We start from the raw sequence: 27,057 nt of genomic DNA, 5'->3' as shown, positions 1-27,057 counted from the left end.
CCTCCCCAGTGCCCCAGCTGTCTCCTTGCTGCCTCCTACACACGGAAGTAAAAAATATGCAGTGGAAAGAAGAGTGACTTGTGTGAATCAGACTTTCAAGACAAAATATTTGCCTAGGTACAAGCAGTGTCCGTAATAAAAACAAAGCACATAAATCAGTAAGTCTTGGTGCTAGAAGACCTCCATGCCACACAGTCACCAGCCACTGGGTGTTACCAGTGTGGGAATCTAGAAGCAAAAATATTGAAGTACATAAGGAAGAGATCTTCACAGTTTAGTAACGTTGTGAGTTTTTTTAGCTGTTTGTTCAGTTTTGGTGCTATTATTTCTGTGTCACATGTCTGATGCATGAGCTAGAGTTACTATCTTGATTATTTAAATTATATTCACTACCTAAGTCTCATTTTACTGTTTGTTTTACTCATTCCTTAAAATGAGAAGGGCTTGTGGCAGCATTCTGCTTTAAACCACACAAAATAATGAGCACTTGCTGACTAGGCAAGAACTGCATAATTTCACTAAATACTAACATAAAGCAGAGAAGACACTTTGAGAAATGTAATCTGAAATCCTCAGCATTGTAAACCTCTCTTTTTTTGCAGACAAATTCCAGTGGTGCATCTTTTACATGATTCTCCCCTCTGTGCTGGGCATTGTCTATGTCTAAATCGTCTTTCATGTTTATTAAGAGTTGGCCTTACCCGGTGAGAGACAAAAGTAGATCAAGCCTCTGTCATCCCAAAACTTCACCGAAAGGGGTGAAATGAACAGACAGACTCTTGGCCTCACTGAAGACAACGGAAGCTTGTCACTGACTTTGGTTCTTGCCTATTAACTTCAGCATTTATTCTATTATGATGTTGCAAGAAACTTAAATCCAGGTTGAAATGGAAGATATCTGTTTTCCTGGTACTTCTCTTTCCACCTTAAATCTTTAAGTATGAGAAGTAAGCACAAAAAAGCTCCCTTACTTTGCCTGCTCATTCCTTCTTCTTTTGATTTAAAGCTTTTCAAGTAATTGAGCACAGTGATGACAGTAAGGAGTTGCTGTCATATGATTTGTGGGACAATTTGGCTTCCTCAAAACTGCTGGAGATCCAGAGGAACAATCCTGCAGACCTGCTGGTTTGTGTGGCTATTAACGTGGTTTCCATCGTGCTGCAGTTTACCACTGAAAGAAGTAGCCCAACCTGTAATGCTACAGCTTAGCATTTTGTCCTTACCTTCTACTTTAATGAAAATATTTCACAGCATGTTACCCCAGAAGCATTCTCATCAACCTGCTATAAAACTGCTCTGAGTCTTCTTACTTAAACCCTGAACGTGACATATCCTAGAGGTTTTCTGGGACCTGACTCTTCTACTTATGAAGTTAAACCTTGCAGAGGGAAGAAAGTCGTTGATTGCAGTTTCCCAGCCAAGGTATTAATGGATAGTCCAATCAGAGCATTGAAATCAGAATTGGGGCATCCATCTACATCTGGATGACACTTAATTTAAATAACCTCCTGTGACCCTTGTGTGAATGGCATTGTTCATGTAATTATAGACAGATTGATCTTGCCCATAAATCAGGTGAACTGTGTATAAATCCTTGATGTTAGGGAGTAGGATCTAGAATGTAAGTTATGTGCAGAAAGAATATAACATGCAGAATAAATTATTCCTGCCAGAAGAAGGTTGATTCGCTGAGTTCTGTTTGGTTTTTAATTTATAACAAACTCGCCCCATCTCATTTTTTGTACCTTCTGCTAAAATATTAAATGACACTATATAAAAAAAATCCTCTGTGACATTAAAGGAAACAGAGAACTTAGCCACACATTAATTATACTCAAAAATGTGGCATATAGCTTAATAAACCTACTTTAAATAACCTTAGAACAATTACATTTCTGTTTTAATTGGAGCAAACGAAAGCTGTGGTGCACACTTTCAGACAAACAATTTCTCATGTGGAACTGCGCTTTTCTGATGAGGTGCACTTCCTGCAGCACGTCACATGCCAGTCTCATTACACAGGCTAAATTAACCCCCTGGATATGATCACAGTAAAAGGCATTATGGGAACCAAGTAGACAGTATAGGCAGCTTCAAAGCAAAACCTTCTGAAGAACAGATTGGATTTTGCTAGGAAAATGAAGTCATTTATTTCTGTTTAAGGAAAACACATGGAAAGGACCTTATATGTTTCAAACCCAACAATAACAGTTTAAGATGATAAATGTTATTTTAATGATCCCTATCTACTGTTATTCGAATCATAGCACATATGTTTAAAACAGAAAACATCAAAATCTTCAAAGAAACTATTGACAAGCGAAAAAAAATCCCATACAAAATCAGAGATAGATTAATAGATGTAGTTTACTTAAAAGATATTCACAAACTGTTATAAAAAAACAGATTGGTCATAAGCGTTAAAGTTGTTAGCACATGCATCTCACAGATTCTGTTACGTTCCTTATGCTTGCAAACTGACTAATGATTTCAAGATTGCTCTCCAGACCGGAACATGACAATGTGTGTGCCGTGCATTACAGCTCTTTTTGCTCTGCAGCAGAATGAAGTATAAATTTTGCAGAAGAAGTGAGATGTTATCTCACAATCTGTTCTTGTAAGAAGGAAATTATATAGCAGCTTAATATATATTTCAAACAGAGATTCTTGCAGCAGATAGGTGAATGATATATTAAGTATACTGCCCTTGTATTTCCTTTTTTTTAATACTGTAGCCACATCTTAATATTAGTTTTGGTATTTCATTATCCTGTGGATTTCTATATTGAGAACTTCTGCAGACCATTTGGCTGTTTTCTGAAATGCATCTGGTTTTTGTTGCTTTTACAGTTTGGAGGCACTTAGGACCATGGGACAAGCTGAACAGCCAGGTAGACCCGTTGAAAGTAATGGCAATTGAGCTGTGCACTCTGAAACCTAATGGTACCAATTAAAAATGTTAATGCTGTCAACAATCCAGCATTATTAGTTGGATGGGGCTCTGAGCACCTGATCAGCTGTAGGTGTCCCTGTCCATTGCAGGGGAGTTGGACCAGATGGCCTTGAAGGGTCCCTTCCAACTCAAACCATTCTATGATTATCAGTGCTAGGCACAGGTATTTGGAAACATATTGAAGATGAACATAAAATAAAATTTGTTTTGCAAAAAAAAAAAAAGGCCACACCTTGCTAGCAAGAGGTTGATCTCTAACAAATCCTGGTAGACTAGAAACTTCGAGTTCACTTATCTTAGACTGTGAAAGTCCTAAATATTAACAGAACACCCAACTGCCTGGAAAATGTGTTCCTGTGCTCTTCTGAGCAAAAAGATTGTGCTAATGAGCTATGCAATTGATGTCAGATGACTGGGGAGTGAAGCTCCAACGCCATGTGATCCAGTGGTGAGGAAAAGTCTTGGACTTCCTGAGCGTTGTTTCTTCTGCCTGGCAGTGAGGACAGGAATAAATGAGCAACTACCAGTGAGTTCCTCTCCTCTATTTTAATCCCAAGATGTGCCCGGCAGGATCACGCTTAAGAATTTGGAAACACTGAATCACACTCTTTAATTGTTGTTAAGTAAACCTCCATTTGGCTGCGCAGGGTTTGCTTCCAAAAACATAATACAAATAAATAAATAAGTAAATAAATACATTGGAATTAATCTATACTTATAACTATGGGGTAAATTTACTCCAGAAAATAAATCATGAGTAATTTAAGAAATCTCTTCCCTGTTGCTACTCTTTTGTTGCAACAGAAGCTGGTGGAGTGGGCTTTGCACGTGGCTGTGTGTTTCAAATTTGTAATTCAACATGACCCTGAATGCTGTCACACCCACAAGGTGGTAATCACACAGCTTATGTCTATTTTGCTATTGCTTTGAGCAGGAGAAGATGGAAGGATTTGCCTTCTTCACCAAGTGTTTTAGTTGCAGTACTAACCTGATTCCATATGGTATTAATAGAAGTTCACCTTTTTTTCTTTAATTCAAAGAATGTCTGAGAACAGCATTTGATATTAGACATGATAGTATGAAAATATTATGTCAATATGTTTTCCATGGAAAATATTGCAAGAAAAGATGTCTTCTGTAGATGCTGGTCTCCAGGACACGTTCCCACTGTTCTGTCACCTGTGCTCCTGCAGTTGGGCAGTGACTGGTACATCAAATACCCAAACACATGCCAAAGGATGTGTTCATAGGAGTGTTCTTCATTGGTAAAATGCAGAGTACGCCATATTTTTAATGACCACCTTTCATTCCAGTATGGGATTCTCAAAGGCCTGGCTTTCTCAGGCCTTTGAAGACCCTAAATTCAGTGAGGCAGATGAGGGTAAGCAGGGAGATTCATCACTTATCCAATTCTCATTTTGGCATCGGTCGACGTCAAAACTGTGTACCCATTTCTCACTACCACGCATTACTATTCAAGATGTGAATCTATTCATGTGTCTCTACAAACATTCAGCAGCTTTCAGGCAGCCAGATCACAATTAGGAAGTCTGTCCATTCTCTCTGGAACATCTGTTCCAGGTAATAGGGACAGCAGAGGAAACACTAGCCTGATGCTGAGTATGATTAAAGGCAAATTTAGAAAAGAATCAGCTGTTAAGCACCATTCCAGGAAGCGCTGGGAGCAGTACTTTCCTGTGATCCTCTATTATTACTTAGATTCTGGCTAACCACATTGCACACAGCTCCCTCCTGCTCTTGCTCAGTGCTCTGGTCTGTCTCCGTCATGCACAGTCACTGCCAGAGATGCTGGTGATGTCATTGCAGCATGGGAGAATATGTGTAGTTCTGTCCAGACAGATACAGCTGCACAGCCTTAATACCTGCTCCACTTGGGTCTGGAAATTGACATTATCTCTGCAGTCCTCTATAGCTCCAATGCACCAAGGGCAGTTCTGGAAAATCCTATTCTCCGATTTTGCCTTCAGTCACCGTTCAAGACTCTTAATTGATGGATGGTAACTTTGAGGTGAAGCATGCCATTCATAGAGTGGGAAACCTTGACAAAATCTGCAAACATCAGATTGTGAAATGATAGCTCAGGATCTGAAGAATCAGTCACCAAACCTCCATGCTTCTTCCAGTCTCTCTGTCTTCGTCTATCCTTCTGCTTCACACCTATGGACAGGATAAAACACATCGTGAAAGGGGCAGTATGAAAAACAGTGGTGTGCTTACAGCCCACTGAAAAAGCTTAAAGGGCTTTTCCTTCTCAAGTTAGATATGAGCATGCTGGAGTGAATTTCATGCACGCTCAGGGAGAAATGTCACTCCAGAGTGGGTCTTCCAGAGGTGTGAATTGGTCTGCTTGCCCAATAGGAAAAGTCCCAATTGTACCTGAGCCCTCATTGTGTTGTACTCTGCAATTAGGGGATAGAATTGTGAAACAGCAAACTACTTTTTTATCATACTTCTTAAATATAGATGCATGGCAAGAGGTTTATATTTCCACTTCCAAATTGCAAAATGCATTTGCTTAGTATTCTCCAGGAGGCTTATCTTCAACAAAGCTCTGTGGATGTGAAATGTTTGGGTATAGAGGATACACGTGCAATAAACACAGTAAATTTATTTCAATCTTGGGATACTAAGGGTATTTTGTGAGAGATTTCCTTACTCTTTTGCCCAGTTCATAGCCCACTCTGGAGGCATTGTTATTCCACAATCCTTTTCGTATAGGCTTGTATCTCAGTGTGTGTTTCCGTCCTATTTGTGTTGTATCATTATCTCTTGCACCAAAAGATGCAGCTATGAAACAGCACTCTGTGTGCCAGCTCCCTCTCTTTGCTGTTTAAAATCCTGATGCTGAGCCTCCTGTTCCAGGTGATCAATGCAGACACAACCCTGGTGGATGGAAATTAATTGATGTGACATTTTACAATTAATTCAGAACACAGGGTTAATGTTATGAGGGGTTTTAATTATGTAGATGAAACCTCCTAGTTCAGGAATCCCCTTAGATGCAGTTTGCTCAAAGATGCAAGTGCACAACAGAGGGAGGCGTAACTCAGTATTTGCCTTGTCTTTGCCCTCTCTTCTCAAACACTGCAGAGATAGTGGACACTGACAGAATGAAAATGCTTGCGTAGGTTGATCTTTGGTCTGATTAGTTCTTATAAATTGGCAAGTTTTTGCAATCTAAGCATTCTAATGCACGTTTATTTTTACATGTTATCAGATAGAGTAAAAGAATTAGATTGTATTTGAGGTAATCTGGAAGGATGGAAAAGAAAGAAAAATTATCGCTATAGATACAGCTATTAAAATATTCAAGATGGTTGTTCCTTCTTTGTAAATGCAAATGCAAGAACCATAAAGCATATGGTAAGGGATGCTCCATCACTTCTAAAGCACACTTTTGCTAGTGTAGAAATGAATTATGTTGCATTCCATAATTCAGAGATTAGATTTTGAACATAATTAAGCATGTCTTTGAGACACAGGTACACATATTCACTCTATTTCAGAAATAAAATGAAGTGGGAAGCTACCAAAAATATTTTGTGTAAGCATTTAGATGAATGGATCTGCTAAGAATTTGCATAACATTTTGCTCATGAAATGCAAAACCTGCCATAAATCATAATTCAATTTATAACACAATTAAATGCATGTGTCTCTGTTCTCTTTTATGGTTGTTGGAAATTGTTATCTTGCATAGCTGAAGAAAGGGGCTGCAGAAAGCTGAGAATGGGCACATAGGAATAGAAAGCAAATACCAGGCAGCCACTTCTTTACCTGTTTGTTGTGGGTTTTCTTCAGCTGCCCTGTTCTCAACCAAAATAGTTCAGCGTGCTTCAGATTCCTTCTAATTTCTTATTTTATTTATGACACAGAGTGCCACCTACGTCTTGTGGGACTCAGGCTGTACTGTTGAAATTAATTGTGAGAACCTTTCCGCTATTTTAGACTTTTTGCAGCTAATGATCCTCAGCAAATCTCTCTGATGAGAAAAAGAAAACTGTAAAGGGACTAAAATTCAGTTTATAAAACTTACCGAAAGGCTCTTCATAAATTCTCACTTCAAACCAGGCATACGCCTCCATTAAGTTGGCAGCAGAATTTTTCTAACATGCTGTTTTTGAAGTATACTTTTCAAAATCCATTGCCATAAATTTAAACTTGTTCTAGTCCAACTGTTAGTTTTATTGTTCTGTCAGAACACATCAATCTTTTGTGGATTACAGAAAGATCAATTTTAGATATATTGAGGTTACATTACTTGAATCCTTGCATTTTATTGCATTCATTGACTTCACTAAGGAGAAGATGTGGCAGCAGGAATCTGGGAAACTGGAAGTTTAGTGCTAACCTGAGTAGTGAATATGAAAAAGGCCCTTTTTTTTCCCATGTAAACCACTGATCATTTTTACTAAACTAACTGATGTCATTTTAAAATCCAGCTTATATTACAGAATTAGTAAATTGAGGAATGTCATGCAGAGGCAGAATTGTTAATCATAGAATCACAAAATATCCCAAATTGGAAGGGACCTCACTGTCACAGAGTCCAGCTCGTACATCGAGTTCTGCTCCTAATGAGAGCCTTCATCCTGCTGTGCTAGTTTGTTTCTGCAGAATTTAGCTCAAGCCCTTATTTCTGAAGATGGAAAGGAATAAGAGAAGTTGAGGAGCATCCAGTGACTTGGAACTCTGCTTCTAAGACTCCAAAAGGTCTCCAAAAGGTCTCACTTCATGCTTTAGATCAGTGTCCTGATTAATATATCAGAAACAAAAAATCCCTTCAAGTGAGTAAGCTTTTACTGTATTTCAAGGTGAAACACGTGTCATTTTGAGGAGGAAGGCTTTACTTCCTTGTGTCATTTTGCTGATTCAGGTTCAGACTTTATGGTTTTAAGGATGGCAGTGCTTCTGTCAGTAAGGGATGTTAATGCTAGGAATGTTATTTAACGTTAGAACAATTAAATTGAATTAGTAAACTTTGTACAGAGAGCAAATCATTTGTTAATGTTTTTGCACCAGCGACTGTTCTCCTTGGCCTGATAATCAAGTTTCATTGTTTAAATTTTTGTTGTTGTTTATTATGTGGTTAAATGTACACAGACTTGGACTATACAGAACGTTAGAGCTGAAGGTATGAAATTAACCAGCACAGGAACAGTTGTCTGATTTCAGTTACTTTTCTCAGGGACAGGGAGTTCTGCCACTGACATTTCACCTCTAAGAGGATTTCTCCAATACTCAATGTCATTTTCTCTACAGGAAAAGCACTGTAGAATTTAACAGCAATAACTGTAGAGAACATTATAGAAATTGCATTTCTATACCTCCAGGACTGAACAGAGATTAATGTAACTTCCACATTCTTATCAAGGTATTTTATTGCACTTTATAGGAACAATACAATTTTCTCCGAAATGGGACAGTTTAAAGAACAAGGCTGTAATTTCCTTTACAAATGCTTTTAAGACCTTCTTATGATTGTTCATTTTTAAAATCTCATGATTTTCTCTATAGCTTATTTAGGCAAGTGTGGTCATCCATACGCGACGAAACAAAATTAAAAAGGGCACTTAATATTCCAGTTGCCAGCAGTTGTGTGGATGGGGTTGCTTAATACACACGTACTGTTCCAAACTATGCAAGACCATTGGATAAATTGAGTGCGATATATTAATGCAACTACAGTGGCAACACAGATCAAAGAATGTAGCTGGGAGGTCTTTTTAAAGTATGAGACATTATTAAGATGTCCCTGGTTTTGATTATACTAGATTAAAATATTTGAAACTTCACCTAGTTTCTTCATTTCCCCAGAAAAGTAAATTCTGTTGAGGAGCTGAATTTTCAAGGCTTCAGACCTTGGTGTTCAACTATTTTAAGGTGGAATTGCCATAAACTGGATAAATAGCCACATGACCTTTTATATACATATATATATTTGACATTCAACATATATTCTTATTCACTTCAAATTATTACCTTTTCCCTCTGTTTCTGGACTTTATTGATTCAGGGTGGATAAACCAGCTTGGAAACACTCATTTCTTCAAAGGAAATAATAATTGAAATAACCAACACAACACAACACAACTTTCCACCATTTAAAAGAAATAAAAACCTTTAGAAGTTATTAGTGCATGGCATGGGATGAAAACACATGGGGAGATACAAGTTCACGTTTTCCAACTTGCAGATCCAGTGCTGAAATTTCAAAGGAAATGTGTTAATGAGAAACAATTATAGTGTGCTGCAGTGCTTAACTGATCTATTTGTAGTTCCAGTGCCAAGATGCAGAAAACACATCTATGCTGAGCACTAGTATCAGTGATAATAGGGCTCTAAATTGGAAACGATCATTACAAAGACACCTACCAGACTCTTTCTCTGGTACATAATAACAAGATTGAGATAAAAACCGCTTTTCCTAATTCATTCACTTTCCTGTTGCTACACATCCTGTCAACATTTGTTTGTAATTATATTAATATGGAAAGTGAAGCACCCTGTTGTGCCTCACAAACAGTAAATATTTCTCATATTGCTATATGTATCTATTTTCACTTGGTACTGATAATGTGCTGTTTAATCTCTCAGTGAGTGTAAGGGTACTGACCGGTGCTGCCCTTACTTTTGCTGTGAGGAACCCCATCCCCTAGGAATTACGCTGCAACCAGCAGAGCTGGCAATGATCTTGGAGAAATGAAACGGTATCTAGTTTATTTCATGCTGTACTGCCTACCTGTTCTTTATCACAACGAAAGTAAACACACACCACGTATTTCCACCATTACTAGAACATACTTTAATAGCAGTGATGATTTCTTTCATCAGTTACCACTGTTACAGATCTCAGCACTGATATGGAAAGGCTCAGAACGAGACAGCAAGGAAATTGTTCATTCCAGATAAGTAGAGGACAGTTCAACTCATTTATGGATTGTTTCTAAAAGACCCTGCTAAAACTACCCATTAAGATAGAGAAGATGGGGAGGAGGGAAAATCAATCTCATTTCTCAACCTAAGCGAACAAAGAATTGCATGTGAAACTGAACAGAGTGAGTAACAAAGCTCAAACCAAACCCAAAGGAAAAGAAGAAAGAGCCTTATTTTGCATAATTATGTCTGAATTGCAGTAAATTTGACAGAACACGTTTCATTATAAGCCCTAAGGTCTTATTTAGATGGAGCAAAACATCAGATATACTGGCTGCAACGTGCTCTTTCTGGGCTAATCTGAAGTCTCATGGGACAACATGCAAGGGGACGGCATGCACAGTTGAATAGCTTTGGTTTAAATTCGGTTGTTTTTTGGCTTATTCGATACGTGTGTTACAAGCTATGGCAGCACTGTCAGATCTCTCTACGTTTGTTTCCTCTGGGCTTTCTTATCTCTAAAATAAAAATAAAATAGAAAATATGAATGTTATTCTGTTAAAAGAGCAATAACGTTTAACTCATGAATATTTGTAAATTGCTTCAGAGGACACCTCAAAAGTGCCCAACGCATTGTGTGTTTTTTTAAATAGTATTTTACCAATGTTACTGTGTTAGAGGTTTGGTTGTTGAACCTTTAGGCATGTATTTAAACTGATGTCACAGAGGTTCATGACAAGGCTTTCATGATCAGTATCATGTGTGTAATTTGAACACGGGACTTTCCAGAAACACAAAGGAACTGAGCTGTGCCCTGTTTCCTGGGGTAAGCTACTCGGAATGTAGCTTTTCCTCCCTAAAGGTAAGAATCTAGAAATATTGTCACCAAGGTTCTCTCAAATGACAGTAACGGAGTCCTATCTGAATGAAAACAAGTTGTATTTCCAGAATTGCTGATACCAACACGGTCTTCTTGTATTATCAGCATAAATGCCTGAAAACATAGGAATTAAGACTGCCAACAGAGTGTCCCAAACTCCACAGCACAAGGAGGCACTAACACAGCAAGATGTTAGAGAAACAGCCCAACATCTCATAGACAAAAAATAAATCAAAGATAAAGTAAACTTTCTAGATAAGCAGGAGCATTTTAATGCTATCCTGATAAAATTAATCTACAAGAAACGAGTAAACACAGCTTCCATACTTTCTCCATCTTCCAGAGAATTTACATCCTAATGGCTGAACTGTTTCAGGTTACTTATTGATCAAAGTACAGGAGTGATGTGCAATTTTTTGCCTTGAGTGACTCCATTAACTTCTACAGGACTGCTTGGGGCCACCAAGCACAGCTGAGCAGAGCTGCTTAACGATTAACAACCCTCACAGCGTTCCAAGGGTGTAAAAGAGCCAAGAGCCATTGCAATACAGGTTTGCTTTTTTAGTATTGCATATACACTACACATGACTGCCGCAGTTGTCACATGGGTTGCTTCCACCAAATCATGCAGCTTGTTAATTAGAATTATAGAATTGTTTGAGTTGGAAGGGACCCTTAAAGGCCATCTGGTTCAACTCCCCTGCACTGAACAGGGACACGTACAGCTGATCAGGTGCTCAGAGCCCCGTCCAGCCTGACCTTGAGTGTCTGCAGGGACGGCACCACCACCTCTCTGAGTAACCTGTACCAGTGCCTCACCGCCCGTACTGTAAAAACTTTTTCCTTACAGTCAGCCTAAATCTCCCCTCATTTCATTTGAAACCATTTCCCCTTGTGCTGTCACAACAGACCCCACTAAAGAGTCTGTCCCCTCTTTCTTACAGCCTCTTTAGGTACTAGAGGCCGCCCTCATGTCTCCCCAGAGCCTTCTCTCCTCCAGGCTGCACAGCCACAGCTCTCAGCCTGTCCTGGTAGGGGAGGTGTTCCATCCCTCTGGTCATTTCTGTGGCCCTCCTCTGGACATGCTCCAACAGGTCCACACCTCTCCTGTACTAAGGACTCTACATCTGGATGCAGTACTCTAGGTGAGGTCTTACCAGCGCAGATTAATTCTGGTGTTAGTGGTTCTTCACTTAAAGCCCTGAGATATGAGATTATGAGAAAGAGTATTTTTAGGTAATGGAAAGCCTTAAAATGTGAGGTGAGCTACAAATAATCGGTTGTTCAGCTGTACTTACTCTTAAATGTATGCACAGCATCAGGCAAACCACTACTTCTAAGAGGATGTGACACAGCTGTAATTCATATACATGCTTGAGAAGAGCGTGATTGCCTGCCTGAGTTCCTTGATTTTTTTCTCAAGAGCCCCAACAGTTGGGAGCTCAGGTTGGGTATCAGAAGAAGGTTCTTCACCAGGGGGCGGTGGGCATGGGACAGGCTCCCCAAGGTGCTGGGCAGCCCTGAGCTGCCAGATCAAGTTATCTCAGACATTGGGTCTGATTTTTGCGTGGCCGTATGCGAAGCCAAAGGCTGGACTCAATGATCCTTATGAGCCCCTTCCAACTCTGGATATTCTATCATTCTATGAGCAGTTATTACATTTTAACTAGAAATACAAGGAAATCAGTATTATTTATAATAGGCAAAGATGTCTCTGTGTAGCATGATCCACTGGAATCACCACATCCTCCATCTCCACATCAGATATGGGCAATCTATTTGTGACTTGAAGACACCACCACACCTCAGCTTTTCCCACAGGAAGCTGTAGGTGTATTGCACGCCCAGCTGAACCCCACACCACTCTACTGCCAGTGCGTTCATCCTGGGAAACCCCCGCACGCTGAAGGAGCGGGAGGCGACGGCCGCGGGCCTCGGCTCGAGATCTCTCCCTCAGGGGCCGCGCCCTGTCAGGACCGCGCCGCAACCACGGGTTCGAGCCCCGAGGGGGGCGGCAGCTCCGGGAGCGGAGCGCGGTGCTCCTATGGCGGGGTTCGGCGGGGCGGCGGCCGGGGGTCCCGCTCGGGCTCCGGCGGGTGCGGGCCCAGCGCACATGTGCGGCCGCCCGGCACATGCTCACTACGCGCGGCGCATGAGCAGAGGCGGCGCGGGGCCATCGGACATCTTGGGCCGCCCCGCAACGAGCGGGGAACGCCGCCGCCGCCGGGCCCCGGGGCGGGAGCAGCCCGACAGCCTCCGCGCCTCCCGCCTCGCCCACCCCGGCGCCGGCTGCCACCCCCGCCTCCTCCGCGCCGCTCAGAGCATCCCTCCTCCCCTTTGCGTTTGTCTTAATTCCTCTCAGAGACAAGATGGCAACGCCGGCGGCGGTAAACCCTCCCGGTGAGTAGCGCTGCTGCCGGCTCGCCCCATGTGGCCCGGCTGCACAGCGCGGCCCCGCCCGCCGCAGGCACGCAGCACCCTGGGGACGCGACGCGACGGGCGGAGAGCGGCAGCGCTGCCCCTGCGGGCGGGAGAGGCTGAGGGGTTCGGGGGGTCCCTCCTGAACCTCGGCCCCGTCCTGGGCTATGGGTGCGGAGAGCCGGGCGTCGGCACGCGGCGGTGCAGGTGGTTGTCGCTGTGTTTGCCAAAAGGTGCAATAAATGTGGCGGTTTTTTTTTTTTTTTTGTTAAAAACTTACGAAGAGAAGGAACTTATTGCAGTTTTCTCTTTGAGTTCTTTGCTGGGGAAGGCGTTCCCTGAGGTGGTGCTGGGTCTGTGTGGAGTGCCCTAGTGGATATTGCAATGATGCATTTTGGCCAGCTCAGCATTGGGTTGCCAGGTGTCCAGCGCTAAACACAGTGGGACAGCAGAGCTTACACTGGGCTCAGTACCAATGAACGCTTTCATCAGAAGTGGATCCAGTTTTATGTGCTTTAATGTCATGGTATTTCCTCGTCAGTTTCAGTTCTGATTGCAAATGGTGTGCTTGAGCGAATGCCAGCTAACACCGAAATGTCCTTGTAGCTTTCACCCCGAACCTAAACACTGTGACACACACAACTGGTGTATTTCAGCCAGCAGGAGTGAAGGAAGCAGGAGCAATCCCAATCGGACCGAGTTTTCATTTTAGAATTCTATGTATTAAATGAAAATCAATATTTAACAACGGGTTGTCAAGTGAGTTTTATTTAGCTTCCAGGCTACCATGTTGTGCATGATAACAGGATTTCACCATGCGTGCACATGGTGCCAGTCAGTAAGAGGTTTCGAACAGCTGAAGCTTGGTTTGCTTCTTCCTATCTGCTCCTCCTGAGCTATGCGCAGGAACAGCCCCAACCCCACGGAGGTCTGTGCTCTAACCGCTGGGTCTAGTAAATCTGGTGGCCCTTTGGCACCAGCCTCTTCCACCTGCTCCTGCCCACCTGCAGCTGCAGCCACCAAAGCTGTGGTTGTATGTGAGGTATATGTGAGCCTGAGGAAGACCAGCCTCCGAGCGGGGCCTGGGGGTTGTTCCTCTGTGACCCAGGGAACGCTCATGTTGTGAATTTAGGAAGAGGTTATGGGAAATAGGAGAGCCAGGTGTGTTGGCTGAACGCATTGCAGTCCTGAAACTCTTCAGCACAGATTGCAGGTCCACAGGAAGGATGAGGGAACGAGCTGGTTTCCTGAGGTGAATTAATGCGTGCTTCTGTAAGGCTGAGGTCACAACATGTCTTGTCGCTCCTCGGCTAGGTAGTCGGAGCAGAGCTGAGCTGAATGACAACTCATTAGCTCTTAGTGAGCCTCCCACAGTATCTGCGTGTGAATGTTGCTGTCAGACAAATGTAGCTATGCATGGGCAAAGTCAAAACGGGGAGATTTTGAACTGTGAGAACTGCAGACCTTCAGTGTTTGCTCTACCACAGACAGCAGAAGATAAAACTGCACAACATAGCTTGGTTTATGCTATATTTTTAAATGTGATAGTTGTCTTTTTCTTAATATTGTTTTATTCTGGACTAGCTGTGAAGCAGTACGGAGAAGCAGAATCAGAAGCTTTGCTGAGAGGATTTGAAGACTGCTGTTTTCTTCCTGGGCCAGATCCTCAGCTGGAGTCAGATGAAAGCAGCCCTATTAGTATTGGTGAAGCTGTGCTGCCTTATGCCAGCTGACTTCCTGATCCACGATGTTAGGGGAGCACAATAGAGAGATTAACTTGTTAAGCATCTTTAATGATGATTAGAAATTACAATATGATTAAATTTTTATTAAGCAATTGTCTGGGGTTCTAATAACATTTGGTAATTTAGGCAGGACATTAACCTACAGCTACCACAATACAAATACGTGTGGCATTAGTCATATCCTAGGTAGTGGAATGGGGATTATCAGATGCAGAAAGCTGGGTGTTCTGTGGTTCTGAGCATGAAAGTCCTTCCACGTGGTATCTCCTGGTGCAGAACCACATGCTGCTGTGTGGTGTTATCTCCTCTCGCATGCTAGATGCAGATATATCCATTTTTTCCTGATTTTCTTGGAAAAAAAGAGTTTGAGTTACAAAAACTCAAGGAAGTTGGAGCAGCTTGCAACCCTTCCTTGCTAGGGCTTGTGGGAGTTGCAGTGACAAGGACAGGGTGGTGACAGAGCCGTGGCCACCCCTGCTGGTAGATCTTTGTGGTGAAAGAGCTCGTCCATTGCTGCAGTTGGACGTTGTGCTGATGAAAGTGGGGGGCTCTGAGCAATGATCTGTATCGCTCTTGCTGTATGCTTGACCTTAGGAATTGGATCTGGTTGGAAGTACTTTGTTCATTTGTCATCATTTGGATGACTAACTGAAATGTGAAATGCAGTACAGGTGTGTGGGAAGCTCATCTGCATTGGCACAAAGCATCAGAGTTAATTTATTTCCTCCTGAAATAAGATTGGCATATTAAGTGGTTTTTAAGAACAAAAAAATTGTGGGGGTGTAACAAGCATTTCATAAATTACTGCTTGCAGCAAAGAAACTTAATGCCACATCTGTTTTAAATATATATATATATATATTTGGGATGCAAACTTGTCTGTAACTGTTGCTACTTTGAGGTCAAATTCTGCTTAACTTGCAATGAAGTAGATGATGTGGTGATTCTTGTATTAGTCCATTTGGGATGGAAATGTAGAACTCATAATGAAAGCAATGTTTTCTTACTCTGAGACATTACATGGTCTTGGGTGAAAAGTTCCTTTTCATTCCTAGAATATCCAGCTGGAATGGGAAATGGGAGAATGGTTTGTGTCCACCTGTAACTCTCAGGTATTCAACACAGAGTGGATGCCTTTTACTGCAACAGTAGTAGCAGCTTTGCCCTTCGTTTACTGTATAGACTATGCAATAAACTCCAAAATCAATTCAGCAGCATCCTATATGTTCTACTGATGGTGATTATTATGGGCTTTAATGTTTCTGGGATGCAAAACAGTAGTCTTATTTCTAAGATAATGTTAAAACAAAAATCTCAAAAGCTCAACGCTCATTAAGTAGTGGGAACCCATAAACCACAGATTCTTTCCTTCTCTTATTTTCGTATCTTTCTTGCAGCAGAATGTGCCCTTATTTCATTCAAACTGTTGTGAGATTATAGTGCCCACCGAATTGTTCTGTGATAGCATTTTGACCTTCAGGACTGTGTGCAGAACAGCAAATTGTATTGAAGTAATGCAACTTCTTGATACATCTTATCTACAAGATATCCAAAACATTTCATTTTAAAGTATCTCTCCTATCAAAGAGTATTTATTTAAAATTTGCATATGCAGCTTATGGTTAGTTTCAAATATTTTTTCAAATAGGATGATGTTTCCCTGTGCCTCTTAATAAAAATGCACAACAAAATGGACAGTGCTGATGCCTGTAATACCATATGGTTTTGGTGTTTTTTCTTTCCAGTTAGAGAAATTGCTGTAGAGATTAAGTAGGAAAAGAAAAAAGCAGCCATTTCAAAACAATCAAGGCAAATAACGCCTTTGAGTTAGTGATTATTGTTATTAAGAGGACAGAAATGGGGCTGTCATTATGAAGATGAATGCAGAGATTATGCTTAAATGGCTTGTGAAGATCAGATGTGTGTGTAGTTTAGGGTAATTTTTTTTAGACTTACTTCTTCATAACTGACAAATAAGAATGGGAAAGTGTTAATTCAGTGCTAACTGAAGAAAGTATAATGTTATTAAAACTTGCAATAGAAAATGGAAGGAAGGGCCTTGAGTTTAAGTCCCGGGGATTTAGATCTGCATGTAGCAGGGTCTCCTTGGCTGGCCAGAAGTGCTCTGAGAGAGATCTGGGAAAGAAAACTGGAAATATAGCGGTATGCCTTCACCCATTCAGTAGGATAGTTTGTGCAAAAGAATGGAGTTGTTGGACCAAAGAGGCAGAAATTTAGAAATTTCAGAGATCTTGGGTGTTGGGTCGGTGTACAAACAATTGGTACTTGTTTGTTCTTGCCAACAATACTTCTTTTGTTCCAGTGTAAAGCATTTCCTGTCACTCCATGCCTATCCCGCATTCCGTGTAAGGAGGAAAAGAAAATTGTGCAAGGCTGCTTTTGTACATTTTAGCTTCTCATTCTAATCCAGAGTGGATGCATATTGTCAGCAAAGAAATAAAAAAAAATTAAAAAATATATGAGTTATTCATCATCTACTATTGCGAAAACCAAAACCTAAAGGCAAATTGGTCTTGGTATGCAGGTATCTAAATTAATATTAGAGAATAGAGGGTGTACTTTTGGTCAATGAAATGAAAAGCATTGCCTTGTTCTGTTAGCACATTATTGGAAGATCTTCTGGCATCAATCTGATGTTCTTATATCTGTTTGATTTTCTTGCTTTTCAAATCTACTGTTTTTAATTGGTGGGGTAAACTCACATGGATCAAATTCGCACTTTGTGGCTGCTCCTAAAAGAGTCACAAAATATTACTGGATATCAGCAAATGTTGGCCTGGCACATGGATAAGTTACAAGGTTTGAAACTCGAAAGCCAAACATAGAATGCCAATTTTTTCAGAAGAGCTGATTGCAACTTTGCAACTCACCATTTCAAATGGATTTGTTCCAAAAAATGGCAAAATTAGTAAAGCATCTTTTGTACGTCCTGGCATTGCTGTTTACATGAGTTAATGGCCATAGTCGTGCAATGGGTGATGGATTAGAAGCCTCAGCTGTATTTCCTTTTCTGTACTCAAAGCAATCTGCACAGGGAGAAAGAGAAATCCTTTGTTTTGGATGCTCTACATTTTGAGCAGTGTTTCTAGATTTTCTGTTTCTTCTTCTTGTCTGCTGTTATTTCCATTTTGCCCATCTTTCTCCCACGTTTCTATCCTCTGGTTTCCATTCTGTGTCCCACTTTGCATCGACTTCTCAAAGGCTGTTGTTAAGATGTAAATGCATCCTGCAGTTGTACTGCTGCTTTCCTCAAGTCTTTCAGCAGCTTATGAGTTCAGCCTTTATGTTCTACAGATAGCATATGAGCTCCTTAAAGAAAAATCGTTCTTTTTCTGTTAAAAGTAGCAACTGCACTGCCTTTCACGTAATGGAGCAGGTACTTTAAGGTATAATGAGTGGCTCAAATTAGGACCATCTATTGGTTTACTTCTGCTCTATGTGTATGTATATTGCTGTTTTGTTCAGGGACAGCTCGTAATGTTAATTTGAAATGTTTGGAATTGGGCTGCTGCTGTTTTTCCTCATCTAAATGTCAGTTGCGTTTGACAAATAGAATAGTAAAATAATCATTTTATTCTCTAATCAAGGAAAAAAGGTGTCGAATTGTTTAATTACTGGTTTTGCCAGTGTACAGATGGGAAGGCTTTTCAGGTAAGTTGCTCATACAAAATGCCTGAAATGGGTAGTAATTAACAACTGGCTCTTCATTGGTATGTTAATTATGCTGCCATTTGTCCTGGTGCCTGTCCTTGTTTAAATGCTCAGTTACACTGAACTGAGGCGTTAGCTTCCTGGCAAACACAGAATGTATCAGAACAGTTTGACTCTCAGATATATGCAAATATTTTATGGGAAGCGGCGTGCCAGTAAATCACTGAGGTGCGAAGAACAAAAACACTGCGTATTTGTATTCCTCAGAGGTAAAAGCAAAATCTGTTTCTGTGGATAGATGGGCCTGATTTTGAAAAATGTTCTCCATTACGTTCCCAGTAATAATCCAGAACACAGTTTTATGCAAGTAGATGGCTGGAGGGACTTGCTACTGCTGGCTCTGCCTTCTGGGAAAGGTAGGTGGGTATCTTGAGTGCTGGGACACGCTCTCTCAATGCATGCATTTGTGCAACTGTGTTGCCTGTAACAAGAGGGATGGAAAGTCAAGCTGAACTGGAAACGCTTTTAAAACTTGGGCTAAAACAGGTTATTTTGTAGGCAAGGAGGATTAAAGTAACTTCTTGTGTATAGATCGTGGCAGTAGTTCCATATCTTGCCAGGATTTTAATTTGCTAAGCCTCTGTCGCATGGAAAGTTGCTGGTCTTCGCAATGCCCTGTATAGGCAGCAACCCCAGAAATTGGGTGCTGATTTTGTAACAGTAATGGTAGGAAGAGTATTAGGGACGTAAATTCTTGTATTCGCAGCCGCTGAGGAGGAGCTCATGTAACAGGAGCCTGTGGAGGGTAGCCTTGTGGCTGGATTCAGCAAAACACCGGTCACTCTGCCTGCTCCTGTGAGTCATGTTCTTGTCATTTTGTATGGGGACACCAGCAGTTTTCTCTCATTTAATTTTTTAGGGCATCTTTACGAGATTGCCTTGCCTTCTGTGCATTCTGTTCCTCTGTATATGCTCTGTGCTTTCTGTAGTGAGTGGTGATTTGGCCAGAAGAAAACATGCCTTTGTATTGAAAACTTCCCTTTATTGTTATGGGATTTTCAGCAGCCTTTGTAATACAATGGCCAATCATTGAAGGTATGTAAAGGTTTTAGTGTTCCTGGGATAAATATTCTTTTGTTAATTTGTCTTGTTGATGTTTTCATATAAAAAAAAAAAGGGTGAAGTTTTAATTTGCTGGGCAATCAGCCTTGTGAGAATTGCAATAGCTGCATTGAACGTTTGAAGTATGCATTTTCATTGTTGAATTTAAAGTAAATGAGCCATCACTGAGAAAAATACAGGAGTGTTTTCAGGCTCTTGTATGAAGACTGGAAAACAAGAATGCTTTCTGAATATGTGGGCACAGTCAAAAGGTGGACTGCAGTCCAAATAATTATTCTTCAGCTGCTTTCTTCAGCCTGCGTTGACTATGAGGCAGAGTTTGGGTGGAAGAGTGTGTGTCCACCTCTACTGCACCAGTGCCCAGTGTAGGAGTGGGTTTGGCCTCTCTGAGGATAACCATTAGCAGTTGAGGTGTTGAGGGCAGATTACTGTCTCAGTCCTCATGGTGGTGATTTCCTGCAAAGAAGGCAGTGGGCTTTAGCATTAAGAATATCTTAAATGAATATCATAGTCTTATCCAAAGTCACCTGTTAAGGAACGAGACTGCAACAGAGAATTGTCTTCCTTTGTTGTAGCTGATGGGCATTGTAAGTTACATAGGTTTGTAGGAGTCTTTTGTTCCTCTTGTAGGTTAATCAAGCTTGAGAGCTGGTTCTTGAATGAGGGCGGTTTTTGCTTTTATTTTTTCTAGATGAGATGGAGTGGATTTGTACTTGCTGTGAAGCTATGATCTTTGAGGTGTAGCAATAGATTAAATATATTTTATCGGTCTTTCACTCAACAAACAAGGAAACGTCAGAAATTTCCAAAGCATTTCGTGACTCAAGACTTTTTTCTTTTACATGCTGTACTCCTTGAGCCGTTTGAACCCTTTGGTTCTGAACTGAAAATGGAACTGATGCTTAGGATTTTAACATCATAGTGAAAGGTGCCAATCTGAATTTCTTCTACAGTGTTCCTATGGCCCGAGATAGACATTCAAGCCACCATATACTCTAAGCATACAAGCTAGCTTTCTCCAAAGTTTTCTCTCTTGTTGATTTGTATTTCTCTCTTTGGTCTCCATGTATGTTTTTAAAAAGGAGGCCATGTAAATACTGAAGTAATTTTTGAGGTTAAACAGCTGTATGTTGATGCTGTAAAAGAAAAGCTTAATTCTGTGGTACAATAACCCAATTAGAAGTAGATAGGTGGTTTTACTGTTGGCACTTCGGTTGGATAGAATCAGTTGGAGATCTGTGGGTGGAAAGAACATTTACATGAAGTTCATGCTGAATTATGTTTTGCTTGAGGAAAACTATTCATTACTCGCAGAGCTGGCACATGCTTTTTTTTATTCCTTCTCCAAAGTATTATCTGATGACTATGATGAAAAGGTTGATATGTCATTAAGGAATTGGCTCTGCCTCATCTACTGATGACGTGCAAAACCTCTCCTGCCTTTAGCAACACCAAATAAGGTGCAGGCAGAACACCAGTCCTTACCTTACCCTGAGAGGGTCGTGCCTGTGGGAAGTGTTTTGGGATGTGCAGGGCCATGGCCTTGTCTTGGGATGGAATGCGTGGAGGGTGGATAGCAATAGGACAAGGGGGAATGGTTTTAAACTGAGACAGGGGAGATGTAGGTTGGATATTAGGAGGAAGTTTTTTACACAGAGGGTGGTGACGCACTGGAGCAGGTTGCCCAGCAGGGTTGTGGATGCCCCATCCCTGGAGGTGTTCAAGGCCAGGCTGGATGTGGCTCTGGTCTAGTGGTTGCCAACCCTGCACTCAGTAGGGGGGTTGAAACTCGATGATCTTTGAGGTCCTTTTCAACCCAGGCCATTCTGTGATTCTATTAGAGATAGGATCAGGAAAGCCAAGGCGCAGATTGAGTTGAGGTCAATAACATCTCAGTGTTCAGCCCTGCATCTCCACCTGTACCTCCTTGATGGGATTGGTTTTTCAAGATGGGCTTTAGGACAAAATGTTCTTTCATCCTTGCTAAATTTAAAATGTCTGTGGTAATTACGAATAAGAATTTCAGAGACCAATAAATTCTCACCGTGCAGGGAAATTCTTGGCTGTTAGAAGCTGCCTGCATTTTTCAGTTTTATTGCTGGCTGGCTGCCTCCTGTCTGAGAGCTGACCGAGAGAAGGCAGACGTGTGTACAGGCTGTAGGCAGGGGTCAGATCTACTACAGCTTTCCTGCTCAGCCTCTGACAAGTCCTGTGACATCCCTGTGCCTGCTACCAGCCCTCAGATTTTTGTTTCCTGTTCTCCTGGCTACCGTTTGCCTGTCCTGCTTATAGGACAGTGTATTCTGGGGTGCTTTCTTCATATACATTGGTGCATTCCATTCCAAGATCATTTTAAAATAACATATTTGTGTAAGAGGGTGGAGTGCCCGTCCTGTAGCAAGTACGGAATATCTCTTTTTTTCCCCCTGGTAGTTATGCACTACTTGATAATGTTTTAATGACAGACTTTTACTGCAACCACGTTTATGTTGGTCAAGCAAAGAATTTTTTTCCTTTTGGGAAGAAAGGAGAGAAAAAGCAGTATATGTGTAGTGTGTGCGTATATATGTGTTTTCACCCTTGGAAACAGCAGATATTATTTATTCTAAGCACATAATAATCATTACTTTGTGTTTTCATTATATTGGTGGCTACGGTGTTGGGGTAGTTTTTTCTTTAGTGTCTTGGAAAAGTATAGACATGAGCACATGTGGATAGCTATTACATTGCTAAACTAGCTGTGATCCACCTGGCTGTACAACCTTAATATAGGCTTTACAGTTTATTTCTTGCTCTCTCAACTGATGATCGCTTAACCTGCCTTTGAAAACTTACTGGTTTGTTCTCAGCCAGATACAATTTCAATTAAGATTGAGAGCAAAATATTGATTGGTTCATGAGCACAAAAATGTAAAACCATGTGAAAAATACAGTTACACCGTGAAAACTGTGTGTCATTTTTCATGTGTTTGGTGTTTGCTTGGGAGCTGAATTTAAAAAATAGGAAAATGCGTTGTAGAGGGGTATGTGGTTAGTATGTTAACTCATACTAGTCTTTAAATCAAGTTAATGAGCTCTCTCTGGAAGTAAATATGCTTTCAGAAATCAAATCATGATTCTTCCTGATGTTGAAATGTAATGATAAGCTATTTGTGGTGGTGGTTTTTTTTGTTGTTGTTTTTTTTTTTTTTGGTATGAGCATTGGGCTGCTACCAGTTGTTGGCTTTGTTCTGTAGAGCTCCTGTTGCAGCTGGAACGTGACTGCCAAGTTTGGCATTCAGAGTAATTGTGTATGTCCTTTGTACTTGTCTGTGCTGCTCTTCTGTCAGCAAATACGGAAGTTAAAATTTAGTTTGATCAATATTTGTAGACAAATACTCAGCTTGTTTTTTGACAAACATCCAGTTTGTTTGTCGTGAGATTTTTTTCAGTGTCATTCGTCAGTTCCGTGTTTGATGTATCCACAGAACTGTCTGTATGCTTTTGGGAACAAGTGGCTTGTAATGGATGTCAAATCATGTTTAGTATAAATATGAGGACATGGGGAAAAATAGTTTTATGTATTTTCATTTGTGTAGTAGTTTGCTGGTTGAACCTCCAGTGAATTTTTGTATTTTATAATTCTGAAAAAGCAGTAGGAGCATGGCCTTTAGAGCTGATTGCTTCCCGAAGCAGAGCTTATCTGGAAGCATAATTGTCTCTCTTATTTTAAAACTGGTAATTCTGACTAAAGCAAAGTGTAATGAAAACTGTTCAGGAAATAGCTCTACGTGAAGAAGTTAAGTAGAAACAAGTGTTCCAAAATTCGTGACAAATTCTTGGGTGTGTAGTAAAAGTAAAGTGACACCAAGGAATCTTCTGCAGCCAAGCATAGCAGTGTTTTCTATGGACTATATGCCTATCAAGATTTCCCTTAAGCCATATCATTAGGGTGTTCTGTTTGGAGCATGTGTGGGAATGAAAAAGTCCAGAATGTAAAACAAGAACTGCAAGCACAGCTACTGTTGAGTTTCCCAAAGCCTGTGGGCTTTTATTGTTTTGGGTTTTTTTGTTGTTGCTCTTTGCAGACATGAAAGTTATAATGGTTGAAACTGCCTAAAAGGCAGAATATCCTGAACGGTGTAATTAATGATCCTGGGGCAGTGAAGAGCAAGAAAATCATTAAGACCCTTATTTGTAATTTATTATTTACTGTAGAAGACGTTTATCTTTTATGGAACTAATCTTCAAAGACGGGGTAGCTGCTACTCCAGGTTGATATGTCAGAGAACGGAAGCTTCAGAAGATGCTCTAAAGGCTGTCCTCTGCTGTCTTCTCTCACTTCTAGAGAGGAAAAAAAAAAAAAAAGAGGTGTTAATCAGAAGATCTCATTTTCATAGAATCATAGAACGGTTTGGGTTGGAAGGGATCTTTAAGATTTTACCTACTGGAAGTTCAGTAAGGAGTAAAATAAACTTAATATTTAATGTGCAGGGCTCAGGGTGTGTTTTTATAATGAATTGTGTGGCTTTTTCCTCCTCTACTTCTAAAAAGAAAACTTTGTCTTAGAAGTTGAGAGGAAGAGGAGAAATAGGAAACCACACTGTTTTTAGAACATTTTTTTATGATGCATAGTGATGTTCCTTTTAGGGTATTTCACACAAATGTTCTTCTTGCTAATAAACTGGGATGTGGAAATACCTGAAAGACCAATTAATTATTGTAACATTAAATAAGCATCGTTTGGTTGTTGATCAAGCAGAACTGAAGTCATTAGTGCTATCAATAAAATATTGTTTAATGAAAACAAGAGAATTCTGATTACCCAACAGTGCCCAAGGACACTGTAAATATACTGATAATTAAGTGCTTGCTAACAGGAGTTGTTGTTCTGAATAAAATGTAGAATTAACATACCCTTTTGAGTCACACATCAGAAAAATCTTTGTAATAAATAATAAAGGCATTTGAAGGACACGAGTAACTAATTTAGAGTGAATAATTTAAATCAGAGTGGTCTAAATTTTAGTCTTTTTAGTTGGACTGTGTTGTTCCTAGGTTTTCTTTGCTTGTCAAACTGGGTGTTTGTATAGATCTGTCTGCATTCCCAAGTTCTCAAGGCCCAAAGGTCGTTGAGCCCAACTTGGTCCATGCCTTGTAGGACAGCTCATGGTCTTCTACTGCAGCAGCAGCGGTCACTTCAATCTTCCATGGTGGGATTGTCAAACGGTTCCTCAGAAATACTTTGTTCATGTCCATAATGGTCTTCCTTCTCAGTCCTTCATGATTTGGCCCGGTGAAATGGCGACCGGAAGTGACATCTCAGTGTGTTTGTCCTCTGCTGTGTTGTAGTGGGCCAGTGCTGTCTTGGTCTGGCTCTTCAGAGTCATTCAGAGTTGTAAATTTAGGATGAATATTGTAAATACTTGTACCTGTGAGCTTAGACCATGCTTACCATATTTTTATGTAATGAAAATACATCGTAAGAATATCTATATTAACAGGGGACTGCACATGAATTCATTCATGAGGAAAATCTCTGCTCAGTATTTAAGGAATATCTTGTCAAAGTTCTTCCATCTTGAATCAAAAGTTATAGGCATAAATACTGCCCTGCATGCTCTTCAAATCAGATAGCTGACTTTTATTGTAGATAGTTTAATAGATAATATGGACAAGAATCAAGTAAAGTTGACTCTCAAGTCACGCAAGATGGTTTTCCTTTAAATTCTGTTTTCTTGCCTCTACCATTATAATTGTTTCAATGTTAATTTCAAAACAGTTTCTTCAAACTGAAGTTGAACTTGTACATGAATTAAATTGATTTGAGTTCAAGTACTGATATTTGGTAAAAATCTAGATCAACTAATACCGCTGGAAGAAAAATGGCTAGACAGGCACTAAGGAGCCAGTCTTTCTATTAGATGAGAAATAGTTTTTAAATAAGTAATCTGATTGAATAAATAAGCTGATTGAATAAAAATGAAATCTCAGATGATAACACAGTAACTGCTCAGTAGTTTATCTCTGCACACATTGTTATTTATTTCTCATAAAACAATTGCATAGGAATTTAGTAAAGTACATTACCTCATAAACTTCTTTGGAAAATTATGGCTTAGAACAAGAAAATGAACCAAGATGATGAGTTTGGGGAAGGAAAAGTAGCAATGACAATACAAAGCAAGTAATTGGTCATCAAGAGTAAAGACTTACTGTGGCAAGAAGTTAATTTGATTATTTGTGAAATAAACAAATAGTCGGAATTGGCTAATTTCTTACCTTCGTAGAAGAAGCAAGCTTAAGAATCATCGTGTGCCCTGCTCATCCTGTGAAAATGGCCATCCTGTCCCTGGCAAAAGGTTCATCAGGCTCAGCATGCCTTTTCCAGCATTGGCCATGCAGGTGCTTGAAGGAGAATAAACTCGGGGCAAGCATCTGTGGGGCTCCCCCAGGTCCGTTCCCACCCTCCTGCCATGTGTGACTCACCTCTCTTCTTGAGCCAGCCCTGATGTTTTTATGTAATAGCACTCAGCACTTTTCCACAATTTTGGGCAGGATCTAAAAGCCATATAACCTTCTAACATCCACAGCTTCCTGTTGCAGGGTGCTTGGAGCATCCCAACTGGTCAGGAGAGCTTGGTAAAAGTAATCCTGTTTGAGGCACGTAGTTGCGAGGACGTCCAGCAAGGGAGGTCACCTGGAGGAGTGCAGGAAATAGGGATGGTTGGATGGGCAGAGTGAAGTCAGGTCTTAGCAACTTGGAGGCAGATGCAGCAGAATTTTGTCAAAATTAATCGTGTTAGTGCTAATGATGGAATGATGTGAGTTGTTTGCTGGTGGTGGTTTTGTTTGTTTTTTGTTCTGCTTGCATGGGAGCAAGTTGAGAGCAACCCAGTTGGCTTTTTGCTTTTCTGCTGAGCAACAAAATGTCAACGTCCTACCAAGCCCTTTTAACTAACTGGTGGGATCTTCTGGGGCAGTACCATGTGCAGGTGTTTGCTAATTCAGTATGGTTGTGCCTGGCTTCTGCACGGCTTTAGCTTCTCTTGCAGCTCCCCGTTTACCTCCTGGTGTTTCGTTGGTTGAAATACAGCAAATGTTCTGTTTTAAAAAGGAGAAAAAATGTCCTGTACGTGAATTTCTAACGGAGTGCCAACCAAAACAAGCTAAATGAAACACACTTGTGAAACGATGAATTAATGGACTGAGTGTGATCTATCTCAGAGAAAACTGAAGGAAAGTCATAGCACTTAATTATTTTTTCATCTTGTTTGTTTGCCCAGGCTGGGCGTGTGCTTCTTCAGTTACTGTGAATTCACTAATGGGTTAGCTTTGGCTGCTCTGCTATGCAGAATGAGCCATAGGTTGTATTTGCTAGTTCTGACACG

General features: G+C 40.7%; 1 protein-coding gene and 2 long non-coding RNA genes across 13 annotated transcripts in view; 1 reads left to right on the top strand and 2 right to left on the bottom strand.

Annotated features, from left to right (window-relative positions):
• LOC110403721 lies at positions 2,350–14,059 on the bottom strand. Its single transcript, XR_002441809.1, has 2 exons — positions 13,429–14,059; positions 2,350–5,131 (listed from the first exon to the last, which is right to left on the bottom strand). It is a non-coding gene; the product is annotated as an uncharacterized LOC110403721 (long non-coding RNA).
• Positions 12,887–27,057, top strand: part of ARNT2 (aryl hydrocarbon receptor nuclear translocator 2) — a 91,294-nt gene continuing 77,123 nt past the window's right edge. For 3 of the 11 annotated variants that reach the window (XM_021407339.1, XM_021407338.1, XM_021407337.1), the window contains exon 1: positions 13,145–13,381. In XM_021407339.1, coding sequence (XP_021263014.1) covers positions 13,159–13,381 — 223 coding nt within the window. In that variant the 5' untranslated portion in view covers positions 13,145–13,158. The other 8 variants (XM_021407349.1, XM_021407343.1, XM_021407340.1 and 5 more) reach the window with 8 other exon arrangements.
• LOC110403720 lies at positions 23,692–26,149 on the bottom strand. Its single transcript, XR_002441808.1, has 2 exons — positions 25,949–26,149; positions 23,692–24,010 (listed from the first exon to the last, which is right to left on the bottom strand). It is a non-coding gene; the product is annotated as an uncharacterized LOC110403720 (long non-coding RNA).

Source organism: Numida meleagris, chromosome 9, assembly GCF_002078875.1.
Source record: "Numida meleagris isolate 19003 breed g44 Domestic line chromosome 9, NumMel1.0, whole genome shotgun sequence".
Lineage (NCBI taxonomy): Eukaryota > Metazoa > Chordata > Aves > Galliformes > Numididae > Numida > Numida meleagris.
The sequence above is the reverse complement of the archived record's forward strand: the minus strand, read 5'-3'. Positions and strand labels throughout refer to the sequence as shown.